General features: G+C 45.8%; 2 protein-coding genes across 6 annotated transcripts in view; one reads left to right on the plus strand and one right to left on the minus strand.

The window, feature by feature from the left end:
- LOC139820912 (uncharacterized) overlaps positions 1-11484 on the minus strand; it is a 31587-nt gene extending 20103 nt beyond the window's left edge. The window contains exon 1 of the mRNA XM_071791504.1: positions 11464-11484. Coding sequence (XP_071647605.1) covers positions 11464-11467 — 4 coding nt within the window. The 5' untranslated portion in view covers positions 11468-11484. The remainder of the gene's footprint in view (positions 1-11463) is intronic.
- Hnrnp-k (Heterogeneous nuclear ribonucleoprotein K) overlaps positions 1-13871 on the plus strand; it is an 83224-nt gene that overhangs the window by 17642 nt on the left and 51711 nt on the right. The window contains exons 1-3 of one of the 5 annotated variants that reach the window (XM_071791494.1): positions 3641-3956; positions 5406-5455; positions 11509-11558. The gene's annotated coding sequence lies outside the window, so the exon portion shown is untranslated. Of the gene's footprint in view, positions 1-3640; positions 3957-5405; positions 5456-8679; positions 8776-9945; positions 10104-11508; positions 11559-13871 lie in introns of those variants that run through there. The other 4 variants (XM_071791495.1, XM_071791498.1, XM_071791499.1 and 1 more) reach the window with 4 other exon arrangements.

Consider the following 13871-nt stretch of genomic DNA (forward strand, 5'->3'; position numbering starts at 1 on the left):
TCACGAGGTCTGCCACGTGCTTTTTCGCAGGAAAAAGACCGAGTTGCATCATTGTTTTCTCCTGTGTTTTTTACGCCTACGGAACGAAGCACCTTGGATAACGATAAATTCTTCTTCCGCGCTTCCTGGCTCTCTTCCTTCGCGTCTTCTTGCCGCTCTCTCACGTACTCTCCCTTTCCCTACGAAGTCGCTCGTGATTTCCGTTCATTCACCCTTTCCGGTCATCACCCTCTCTTCGCGCGCTGCCTCCACTGATCCCACATTGTTGTCTCTTCGCTCTCTTCGCAACTCACTTCCGCGACTTCTTCTCAGGATCGTTTACCGCGCAGCATCCATCTCCTAATAAATAAAGATGAATTTCTCTCTTTTTTAATAAAAAGTTCAAGAAAAAAAGAGAATGATAATGTAGCATATATAAACAAAAATTTACTTTTTAATGAGTGAAAGCCTTTATAAGCGCGCAACACGTAACTACAATTCACACATTTATACCAATATACTTTGTATTTCTTGAACCCGTTTACAATTGTCAACTTTCCTACGATTGCGCTGCAAAATTTTAACAAGCTCCGACAATTTTATCGCCAGCTCCAACTTTCGCAATTACGCTTTCTCCGAGGGTGGTGCGTAAAGTGATTTCACTGATGGCTTCGCAGAAAGATGCGTTGCACTCGCAAATAAGAAACATGAAAATCTTTAGGCTCCACGAAGGATTTATCGCCGGCCGATTCCATGCAGAAAATGCATCGCGTAATTTACCGAGTTTGTCGTGCCGCGTTTGGAAATGTTTTCACAGTCGGTCGTTCGTCATCGTCAAAGTGAATCTCGCCTTAGTGCCTGTAGCACCGTGATTCGCGTGATGCCTTAATTTTGTTTTTATAATCCGATCGGGCGTCGCGCCGCTATAACTCGATAAGAGTCAGTAAACTAATAATATCGTTAACATCGGTACACATGGGGCTTATTTCTAGAGGAAAGATTGATTAAACTTTAATGGATCACCACATTTCTATATTTAGATAAACGTTAATAATATCTATGATATATCCTGATAAAAAATAAATGTATGTATCGTTTAGGTTTTTTTTACGTAACCCTCAAATTTTACTCGAGCTTGGTTTGAATCGAGTTCGGATGCTCGAGTCCGATACAAAAATAGAACGTCTGGAAATTGATATTATTTTAGGACAAGAAATTCGAAGCAGCTTCGTTTCGGACGGGCAGATATTTGTCATATTTTATTAGGTTGGGCAAGATACGCGATCGTGTGGGCTTAATTGACAAATGACATTGGCGAACTCGTTCGCATTGTGCAGGACAACAAGGTTGGCGTGTCGGGTAATACGGTTTCCTCTTAAAAAACAAGGCGAACCAATCGAACCAGTTTCCGCGGAACGAGCAACGTGCACGATATTATCTAATTTCTGAATTATTTATCACACGTCGCCTTTCTTCCACCGGATCGTGTGCCGCTTTCGCATTTCGGTATCGATTGCTAGAAACGAATATTTAATTATTTCATGATTCGTCATCTTTCTGCCGCAATATTTGCTGTGCTTATCAGTTGAATTTGAATTCCGATTAAACATCGCACAGCCTGAGAATTTTGACAGCTTAAAATGATATACAGTATCACGTGATGACTTTTATTAAAAATATTTTTTTTTGTCAAATAATATTCATTAACAAACTCTTGTAAAAATATAATACTGACTTTCGCGTTCAGTTATTTCGGAGTGAATTTTTTTTTTAATTTATGAGATTTTTTGACGGGCGGGCTGTGACATATCGCATCGCGTTTGCGGGAAAACCGCCGCGTCGGATGTCTCTCACATCCGCGTTCATTTCGTCGTACAGGAATTGAGTGTACGAGAAGGACCGAGGGATCGATAACGCGGATAATCGAACGTCGAACGGGGACATGCCCGGTTTGGCCTCCTCCGCCCGCGCCCTCGCCACAAGCATTCTGGTTCCTCTCCAAAGTCGCGAATAATACTGCGGGTCGTGCTCGATAACTGCTTCCTCCGAGTCTTCAGGGTGGATTTCGATGGCGCGAAGAGGCACGTCGACGATTCGCGTGACAAATGTTCGTCGATCTGAGAAGATGGTAAAGCGACGTCTAGCAGCGTCTGCCTCCGTCCTGCATTCAATCCTTGGATCAGTAATAAGATCTTCAGACGCCGTATCACCTCGTGCTTTTACACAAAGAATCATTGTGCCGATATAAAGCACAAGGCTCATTATTAAACTTGATTTATTTGTAGAATGAGACTTTTTTCTGGTATAAAATCCATTCAGTTTACAAGCTTCTCTCCGAGGCACAAATGATCAGCAATATCGCGAAGATGATACAACTTACGATACAATTAGCGTAGTTACGCTAATATCATTGCCTGCCAAATCTACTTGATATGCGGGATGGAAACGCATGCAACACCGAATGGTGTTTCGCTCGTTTTATGAGAAAATGCAATTGGGTATTTATACTCGCGCTTGTGGCCGTACGTTGCGAAATTAGCAATTAACGTTAACAGCGCTCGTTGTATCTCCATCGCACGGCTTAATTCAAAATAAGACCGAACGTTGTTCGAAGCGCTGACAGTGAGTTCTGGGACGTAGCCAGAGCCGAAGCTAATACCATTAACCCAACAATCGCTAAAGTGGCAATTAGACTTCGAAGACGAAGCCGTTTTCCGCGACACTTCGAAACTGAGATTACGTATATATGTGTGCAAAATGGCACGGAACGGAAACTGGTAGCGATAGCGAAAATTTCCACGTTTCATGGAATGTGTCTAACTTTTTATTCTATGTATGCGTACACTCGCTATGTTATACCGATTTTTTATCATCAAGCAATCATGACTTTATTTCGATTAAAATAATGTATTTTTTAAATTACTACTTGAGTTAAAAATATCTTTCAAGGATCATAAATATATAACTATCGTTTCCTCATAGCTTGTTAGAAGTATTATTCGTAGAGGCCGGATAAGATCGACATCCGCTCGCGTACAAAGGATGCATCCTAAATGCGAGTCTTTGATACAAGCTTTGATACAAAACGCGAGTCTACGGTACAACGAACGCTCTAAGCGGAGGATTCCCTTTATGAAAATAGGATTCAGCGGCACTGGTAGATCCTTCGAGTCTTAGCCTGTCGCTCCGACTTAATTGCCAAGATTATCCTTACGTAAATACATTTCTCTATCGCGCAGGCTGCACGTCGCGATACCCGAGATGAGTTTCCACCGCGATAAGGAGATTGCGAGCTAGCTTGGAAAATAATCGTCGCGAGATGTTGGGGTGCCACGTCGTGGTGCTGGCTTTTCGCAATTCTTAGCCGACGGTGGCGGTTGCCCTCGACTTTCTCGAAGCCCTTCGGCGGCTGGTCGCGAAGGGTAGGGGTCGCTCGTGGTGCGACAGGGGAGATCGGTGGTAGAAGAAAAGAGGTTGCCCTCGAGAATTCCGCCCCCTTCTGGGGGTTACGTAGGTGTTAATCGCGACTAGTGTGCGGGACCGCTGAACGTGGAGGAGAACATACATGGGGCCGGGTATAGCAAGCCGCGTAATATCGACCGTAGATATTGTTGATGCAAACGGTAACCATGGGTGACTCGGGCCGGTTGACCAATTGCAGTCTTCACGGTGGCCGTGTCCGACCAATCGTCTAGCGGTACGCTGCCGGTTTTTTGATTGGGCGATACCAGGGATAAGAGACCAGTTCGAGGCCGTCGGGACCCACAAATGGACGTGGACACATCAAGTGGAGAACATCGGCCTGCTGCGGCGCGAAGTGCCCGTCGTTCTTCGTCGTCCTCGTCGAACTTGGTCGCCGTCGTCGCCGTCGTCGTCGTCGTCGATCACCTCGCTCTTCTCCGTGTGTGACGCGACCCTCGGATAACGATTCGGATTTTGTGTCTATCTCTCGGTTGTCGGTACCGAGCCTCTTCTGTGTAAGATCCTTTTACAATCAGCTTTACGGTCGGTCGTCATCCAACACTGCCACTGCACGCCACTATGGACGCACTTGATGTTTCACATTGTATCCCTACTTCGTGAACTGTATAGTCTCTCGATCTGACAAAACCGGCGGTATTCCGTCGCTTTCTCTTCGACGAATTTTTTTATGCACCACATTGTTAGCTGAATGTAAGACGGGACTAGCTTTAAAATCATATCTTTGGTTACTTTAGATCTTCAATCTTTTATTTTACATAATTTTTAGGACGATGTAAAGATAGAGTCGAATCTCTCAAAAATCTTTGGTTTCTTCTTGCACAAGAACTACGTCGATCTAATATAGTATGTCGTATTATTTTTGGTTAAAATTTTTGTTGAAATATTTCATTTCTTAATCGACTACTGTCACTCGATACAATAGAGAATTTTAAGGATAACTGCATTTTATGAACCTAGAACAATCAATCTTTTTCTAGCTTTAGCCGAATCAAAACAGAATTTCGCGAATACATACTTTTATATACTTTAAAAGCTTTTGATTTATTCAGAAGGCGATTGACCTTTTTTCCGTTCAATTTTCAATGTTCCTCGAGAGTACTCAAGCCGATTGACTCGGCTTGCTCGCGTTCCGATTGAAAAGGATACGTCCTAGAGCAGCAGATCGCAAACTAACAAAGTGGATTACAGTGTACTTTGAGTCTCAACACACTTTTCGTCGGTCGAGCGCGTATTTTGCATCGGATTCGCTCGCTTTCAGCCACCACCACCATTACTACCACTACCACCACTACTACCACCACCACCAACAGTCACCACTGTCACTGTCGACCCCTCTTCGTTGATCTATGTGTTTGCTCGAGCGAAATTAAGTTATTTCATTATCGCACGCCATTGTAGCTACTCCCGTCTGTATAGACATGCCGTTGTTTCGGCGCCGAGGTGGCTTCGTCTGTCTCGGAGAAAAAAAATCACACGACGCATCAGGATTTCTATAAGTTTTTATCTCTCTCGCGATTAAGTGACGCATTGAATTCAAATTTGACATTGTACTTTTCACGGTATATTATATTTCTGTCTTCTCGTGCCACGAATTCGCGATTCTTTCTGCATAATTAAAACGTGTTTTTCAATTCTTAGAACCTATGTAAATAACATTTTACGTGTAAAGCTATTAGGGAGTTACGCCCCTTTACGAGGAAAATACGTTCGAGTCAATAACATCTAGCGCGTTATTGGAGCGAAAATAAACGCTCGTCTCGGCATGTTTGTGTACCGCGAGTGTACGCGGAGTGTGTCGCAATTTTCGCTTAGAAAGTTCCACAACACGGCACGGGCGCGTGTCTCTTCCAAAAACGACAGTTTGGCTGACAGTCTCATCTTGTCGGACTCGCGTCGTTAATTGTGGCGAACCGGTCGTAACTTTGTCGTGTTTTGTGTTTCAGACGGGTGGAAAGCTGGCGTTGATCGCAGAGTAATTTACCTCCGCGTCAAGGTGAGTTGATAAATTCGTTTTTACTCCCAGAATTACTCGATTCGCAAACTTGAGAGAATCCGATGAAGTTAGTGCCACGCGATATCGAGTCTTAACGTGTTGCCGCGATTGACAACGATTAATTTATCACCCTGATATTATTCGCCGTCGTGTATAAATTACGTTTAAACGGATCGATAAATTCCCGCGCGAACGACAGACACCGCGTATAAATTTCAAGGGTAGCGAGTCAGTGTTGCACAAGTTGCTCTAATAAACCATGGTGCTGGGATACTTCTTTTAATTGTTAATTACGAACCAGCTTCGCACTCTCTATACTCGCGTGTACGGGGATTCTCGATAAGATCGTCATCGTCATTGTTCTTTCTTCGTATTCCGGGAAAGACCGGGTCGGCGTTAGAATACGTCCTTACAATCCTCTCCCCGGTTTCTCCGCTTTTCCACCGTCGCCGTGCGAAATTTGCGCATTCAAAATATGCTTCCTTAGCTGATCGCGTAAGGATACGATATCCGTTATTCGGCCCTCGTACCCGCATCGCATTCGAATGAGCCAAACGAAGAAGCTCTCGCGATTGCCTTGCCAGAGTTAACTGTTCCCTCCGTGCCGTTTTCATTCAATTAGATTCGCTATTTATATCCCGCGCGAGCCTCGGGAGATTACTTGATGATAATCAAGTGTCGGAAACGCGCGACGATTCTCTAACCACGGTGAAAGGTACCGCATAACGCTTTTAATTATATCACCTGAACGGCTAATGAAACCGGAATAAGATATCATTAAAAATTGTGTATTTGTGTATTTTCGCGTGATCGTATGACTCCCTATTAATACTGTTACTTAATTAGATGTAACAGTCCTGATACTTGCTGTTACGACTATAATAGCCAATAATGAATTTTTTTGTCGCAACGTGTGAAAATGCAAATGTTTGTAGCAACTGTCCGTAGCGAGTTATATCTTATGAGACAAAGTAATTATACGTGAGGTAAATATTGCTTCGAGACGCGGTTTTCTCAAACACTTAATTCTCAAGTTTCCCTTATGCCTTTTCTGGAGAATTCAATTAACGTAAACCGTTACATCGCGATGCGGGATTAACGTAAGTTGCTGTAACATCTGACGTGGATAACCAGTTTCGACACGAGAGTGAAATAAAGCTTTCCGTTTCTTTTCCCCTGGATCGAGAAGAGGAAAGAGATAGGGAGAATCACGAAGCGTGACTGCGGATCCTTGCGCGTGTCTCAGCCGTGAAATCGCAGTACATCGCGTACCCTCTCACTCTCGTTCTATATCCTTTCTCTTTTTCTTTCCCCGCTATACTTTATTTCGCGTCTTTATTTCGCCGTCTTTCTTCCATCATCCCGCGGTCACGGTGGACGGAAACGTCTCGTCTTTCTCGAATCGCTACAATAATGGCCGATCATTATTTAACCGCGTGCTATTGCCATGTTGCGATAACCGACAATTACGCGCTACCACTGATACCAGTAATTATTTAATGTGCTCGAACCCCCGTCGGCTTCCCTGGCGTCTCTATCGAGCGTGAACTTGATCTTATTCTCGACAACGTACGCGTAATTGCAACGCCAATTTTTATTCCGCAAATGCACGCGCGCGCGCTACGTTGGGATCGATCTTTTCTTAGGGGAAAAAAACTTGATTAGACGCCACAACGTTTTTTCGCTATTTAACATTGTGTTCCGACTTTCTACCGTCCCGCTTATCTCGACACATTGTATTATCGTCGCTCCAAAAAAGTAATTCCTTCGCGTTCGTGACGGTTCATTAATGTCTCGGCAGAGCGTGCGCTAATGGAACGGACGGACGTAATTTGAACGCGGAAAGAAGGGGATCGATGGCGGACGTCGCGGATTGTCGCGCGTATTTGTCGAATATTAATCAGTCCACACATCGTTAAGTGAGCTTTTTGGTTGGGTCTCCGCAACCTTGATGATACGAGCGATATATCTTCCAGAGAATGGATCGATACCCGAGACACATTATAGACCTTTCCTCGTATTTTCGCGTATAATCATCGTTGGACAGCAGTTGCGATTAGTAGGGAAGTAATTGTAGCGATCTGTTGTCTATTTCATATGTACATATATTCGACTGTGCTTGATTCGCGTGATGATAAAATACATACATAGTATATATATATACATATATATAATATATATCTTAAATGGCTAGGCGCAAGGGTCTCCTAGAGTTGCGGGTATTACCGGGGTCGATGAGAAAATGGAAAACGCGGAAATGTAGAAATCGGAGAAAGTCGTTCGGACGCGATCGCACGAGCGGGTGTACGCGATGGGAACGTACGGGAAAACGCGTTGTAAAATCGGGGATGAAAGGACGGCGGAAATGAGAGGAAGAGAGAGAAAGAAACAAATTTATATGTAATACGGTAATCTAATTTAGACATGGCGAAGTAGGATTGAGCTATTAGCATATTGAGGGAGCGACGTATGGAGGTGAAAAAGTTCCGGGATACCCGCCTGGGAAATGGAGGGAGCGAACGGGAAGAGTAGATAAAGAGGGTAGTCGGATGTGTAGCGAAAATCTGGAGATACTGTATACCATAACTTGTCACGAGATAGGAAATGCGAGGCAATTTTGTTTTAAAAGCGAGTTTTTTAAGAGGTGAAAATCCTCCTATGAAGAATTTGTTTATTCCGGATCGTATTCCCTTTTAGTTATCCGCGGGGCTAAAATCGCGTTTTCCTTATCGATAAACAGGCGCGCGCAAGTCCATCATATACTATTTCGACTTCCCTCTCACCTCCCCGGAACATGTTTCGGAACTACATCGCGAGTTCCTGCTGAATCACCCTGTACGTACCGCGGGGTAGACAGGGAATGGGTGTCGCGGGGGGTGACGGCGAGGGAGAAGAAAGTAAGGGAAGAAAAGAGAAAAGAGAAAAGAGAGGGAGAGAGAACGAGAGTGACAGAACGAAGGGACGAGGGCTCAGCGCATGCGTGCCGACGCAACAATATGGTGAATTCCGCGAAGCGGCCCAGTATCCGCCCGACCGTCAGCTGATCGATATACTTCCGCACGCACGCCACGTCATACGCGCCGTACCGTGAGCGACACGCATGTCATGTCATGCTGTGCATCAGGCTAACCCGTTACGCGCCGCGACTTCGCGCCGCGCCGCGCCGCGCGACGACCCTCTTCGCGCTCGGTCCGCGTCTCGAAATCCCGTATCTCCATTACGTCTATCCGTCGTCCTTGTTGCCGTCGTAGCGGCGGATGAGGATAGGTTCTCCTCGAGAGTGGCTAGAACGCGAGAGAAGGACCTTCGGCCAGCCGCAGGTACGTCGAAACGTGCGCCATCCGACACCCCCATGGTCTACAGTCTAGCAGGTCGAGTCGCGAGTGTGCTCTTCGTTACGGCTACATCGGTCGCGATTTCACGAGGTTTCACCCGTACACATTTAAATCGTTCAGTTTCAAATTTTGGAGACATCTAAGTCAGAAAAAGAATCAGGATTACATCTTAAGCCAAGATTTTGTGTGCATAATTTTAAGCTGATCGAAGTGGTCGAAATTTAATCGGTTATGTAGATCTACAAAAATGTAGGTAGGTAGAACATTCTCATTTCAGTGTCACGATTCGCCAACTCAAGTTTTCTTGTTTAAAAATAAGTTCTTCCATTGTTACCTAATAACAATAGACAATAGTTCCGAATTTCCCATTAAGCTAATTAATGGGAATCTCGGAATAATATTTTATTGTTATCAGTTTGCTAATTTCTTCTACAAAAAACGTCTTGTCCAATAATCGTGCGGCGTTCTCGTTGTATCTCCCGTCTCTGCCAAGCGTCGCATTCTCCGTCGATGAATTCGTCGAGGCGCATAATCTTGTCGGTGTCGAGTGTCGCGGTTAGTCAGCGTTTGCCGCTCACGTAAACGACGTAATCGCGCCTTCGGTATAAACAACTGGTCCCCGGTTTGTGCAACCGCCTTCTAGGAACGCGATACTCATACGTTTTCTTATCGGGAAATCTCTGGCCTAAAAACCCTGAGTTTTATCACGCGTGACCTCCGGAGCGGAGCGGAGCAGAGGGGGGCCTTCTCCGCAACCATGAAATTCTCATCGCGCGGCGATCTCAGAGAGTCGTTCATTGACTCTCCCTCTCGCCGTTCTCGCACTCTCTTTTCTTTCCGTTCTTCTCCGTGCTCTCCGCATCCTCCACCTTCGTCCCTCATGCCGCATCGCGATGCATCCGCATTACTCGCGCGCACATTGCAGCTCGATGCCGCGCTGCACCGCGCCGCGCATACATCGCTCGCGCGTAGCACACGCCGCTCCTCTTTTCTCTTCTCTCCTCTTCTCTCTCTCTTCTCTTTGGTTACGGTCTCCCTCCGCGAGCGATTCGCCCCACCAGTACTCGCGGCTCCTCGCGACGAGGAAGAGGTGGACGAGCCTCGTCGGAGAGGAACGAGCCTCGGCCACTTGGCGAAGTTTACTCGTGTTCTCGGCCTAGTATTAGTTCTGGCGCAATCGCGTCCGCACGCGAGATTTTACGCTCGCGTGAAACTTCTTGGCCGCAAAATTCTTCCTCGCGGCGAATCCTTCAGCGAGAGTCAGGAGGGATATTTGGAATCCCGGACGTTGATGTTCCAGCCGTTCTTACCAGGTTCGTTCGTGTCGATCGAATCTTCCGGCCAAACGCCGAAGGTCCGAAAACGAGAACCGGAAACGGAAGGACGTCGTCAAGCGTCCGTGTTTCCAACGACGACGCTTATTGGTGTAAAAGATCGTTCTTGCGTGGGAAAGTTGAATGAACTTCGGGTGCAGCTGCTGCCGCTGCTGCGTTTGGCACGTTCATTGTCCCTGACCTATCCCGGGGGCAAGAGGGAGGGGGCGTCTGGAATTTTCAGCCTTGAGTGCCCCGATCGTGATTCGTGAGCGTGCAGACTGTGCAGTCGACGAGTGAAGTTTGCTCCGCGGCATACACCTGGTGACAGTGATCTAGCAAAAGTGCTCAAGGTTTCGCGCCGGTCAGTCCTTGGGAACTCGGTGCAAGGGCATCGCCGTTGATCGTTTTAACGCCGCAGTTCGGTCGTTTTGTTTCAAGTGACATTAATTTAAATGGCTATCGATTTATGGACTTACGATCTGTAGACTATACGTTACTTCGTCAGATTTTGACCCCCTTCGCGAAATTCGCTTGTTGAGTAAACTCTCGCACGTTTCTGTCGTTATTTTCGTCGTCACTGCTTGTAACTGCTTGAGGCTTGAGCAATCGAGGATCTAATAAGGACACCCTCCACGGTGGTATGCGGGTCAGCCTGCAGTGACCTCGCGTAGATTCCAGAGAGATGCGCGTTGGTCAATCGCGACGATTTATCTCTCAAGCGTTTCGCAATTTCTTTTAGAAACGCCGCGTTTATGGGCTACTTATTAGAGTCGGCCCCGTCTCTGAACGGCGATAAATAGTTGGACGAATAGTTGTAATTAATTCCGCGCACGTAATAGCGATACTCGGTCGTGGTGCAGTTTTATGACCGCGCGATGCGCACGGACGTGGGACGCATAAGCGCGTTTTTCCGTGCCGGCTAGCTGTGTAAAAATGCGCGAACCGGTCGCGTCTCGAAACACAATTTCATTCTCTGCCGAAGCGATGTTTTGTTATTAATTAATGCTAACGTAATAGACTCGTAACTTTTAATTTGCATCAGCTTGTTTATCACAGGAGCGTATCTGCATGTAAATGACGCAGGCGTTTACAATCGACAAAATCTCTAGATACGTGCTAACTCGTTATTTAAGTGGATATTTATTTAATTACTTTTTTATCGGTATCTAACTCAGATTAAATATGTATTAGCATTGTGAAATTCGCAAGAAGCCATCTGAAACGCGAGACGCGCAAGGCGACGCTGGTATCCTAATTATCGCATTCCCTCGTGCACAATAGCATTAAGATTGGTCTAAGAGATACGCGATGTTAGTCCGCGAGACGTTAATTATAATAATAATAGGAACACGCGTACGCATATTAAGCGAGAACTAAAACCACCACTGTCTTGATTGTGCAGGTCTTAGTGCTGATTCACCGCGCAGACTGCAAGAGCGGACATCATTATCGGTGAGTAACGATTATCCATTTTGAATAATTTTTATCTGGTCAAAGTTGCGTTTCACGGGGGGATCGCTATTCGTTACATATATTATTTCCTCGCGGCGCGGATGACTTGTGCAAAAGAGGCCCTCTCAAGAACGTCTTTATTACGCCGCTGCGTGTGCGGTCGAAACGAGTCGCGCGCTGAATGGGATTGCGATTAGCGAAAAGCGGGTCGCCGCGACGTTTTCGCCTGCTGGCCGCGAGAGGCGAAGGCGAAAGCAAAGCCGGTGCAAAGCAAAACGGTCCGTGCGCACACGGAGACGGAGAAGGGTTGGGGAAGAGAGGGACGCGCGAAGTGGTCAGACTGGTGTAACAGGACGTTACCCCCAGGTTGCATGCGGCAAGGGCAGGACGCGATATTGTTATTGCGCCTTCCTTCATCCTTCGCGCACGGTTTACCCGGCTCTGCTGCAGGCAGCCAGTGATTCTCAAATCTCCCTGACCTTTGGGCATTCCCATGTTGGAGACATCCTCGTTTTAATTCTCGGCAATTAAATTAAATTTAATAAGTAGGTATATTTACCTCGTTTAAAAAAAGGTACATGCAACTTCGATTTTTAAAAAATAATTTTTAATAACATTTTATTGAGATTATTATTAAAATAGCTCTCAGTTGCTCGTATTTACTTACGAATTTACTCGCATTTTCCTCTCTTGTTTCCTGTTTCCTATTTTCCTCGTTTTTTTCGATGAATAATAAAGGGTAGACGGAGTCGAAATCCTGTCGATCACGCGTTTCGTTTTTATCCTTCGATCGCGTCCCACCTGCAGTAATATCGTTACTCGCCTCGCTTTTCATCTCGCATCGCATTCCCATTACACTCCGCCGCGATGTTCCGGTTGGAACGCGAAGTGGCGAAAATAAATGGCCCCGCGGAGATTAAAAATCACGCATCGTCGTACATTTTGTCTCGCGGCAATGTTATTTTGTCGTGATCGCGATATTCGTCCCCGATACGCGAGACCGTCTCGAATATACTCCGTTCGCGGTGCAGCCCCTTTTAGGCGTTCCCTGTATACACGTTCGTCATAAACCGCTGTACCGAGTCAGGTAGACCGCAAAGGGTTAATCTAATGTTACAAAATGGGATGGTTGACGCGGAGCCGAATGAATCAGTCCTTACGGTAGAATCAGCAAACGTGAACAATGGCACACTCGGTGGTTTCGCGGTGTTTCCGCAACTCGATCGTGCTGTTATTTTGAAATCCAAGTGCGCCGACACGATATGTGGTTATATCATAAAAAATGAGGTATATTTAGCGCATTTAGCGCATTTCCGTATATTTAAAAATGACACGGTATAATTTCGATGTCATCAACCGGCTCCGCTATAACATTAAGATTGGTGAAACGTGACGCGTCTCGTCTCGCGTTAGCGATTGATAATTTTACGAGCTTTCTGCCCTCTTTTTCTATTGTTGCGTCGACGACCGCGGCCTAAATGGCTCCGGCTTTAAGGATTGCATTTCGACTAATTATTGTTCTTGCAACTAGGTTGATGTCGGCTTTGGCACGTTTTCACAGGCGCGGCGAGCTAACGTTTCTGTTTCATGGCACTCCCCGTTTACGTTATCGTAACGAGGAATGTGTTGGAGGTCGTCGGCTAATTTTTTAATCATCATTTTACTTTGTTTGTAGCAAATTTTTTTTCTTTTTTACGTAGCATTTCTCGAAAAAAATGCGGTTGCGCCAAATTATTAACATTTACCGAACGATAACGGTATTTCGACAGATATAGTTTTCACACGGCTAGATTGCGTCGTATGGAAATAATTTCTACCTGAGAATTAAGGACCGATAAATCATGGAGACATGGCAAGTTTCGCGTAGAACTTGCAAAACATTCTGTACGGTAAATTCGCCACTCGCGTTCACAAATTTACGACCGTTACGCGGAAATTCCTGCAAACAACGCCTCCGGCGTAATTAACGCCAGACATCATCGTAAAATTCGTTCCCGTCCGAAAACGCAGCATAATATCACGTAATATTAATCAAGAACGGGCTAACAAAATGCCCGTAACGAAGTGTAGCGGGGGTAGAAAGAGAACGCGCGCGCGTGCAATTCCGTAACGTTCAACAATATCGTGCGGGCAAATAATTACTTTCTGACCAACACGCGCAACTTTGACTGTCGGAATAAACGCCCGGACTTTTCCGCCGACTCCGAGAGAGTGCCGGCACTCTCTTCGTTCGCGTGTCCACGTTCACGCGAGATGCAACCCGGAGGCCAAACGTTTGTCCAAATCTATGTTGGGCGTGTTTTGCTACGTTCC

The sequence above is a fragment of the Temnothorax longispinosus genome, chromosome 10 (assembly GCF_030848805.1).
Source record: "Temnothorax longispinosus isolate EJ_2023e chromosome 10, Tlon_JGU_v1, whole genome shotgun sequence".
Taxonomy (NCBI): domain Eukaryota; kingdom Metazoa; phylum Arthropoda; class Insecta; order Hymenoptera; family Formicidae; genus Temnothorax; species Temnothorax longispinosus.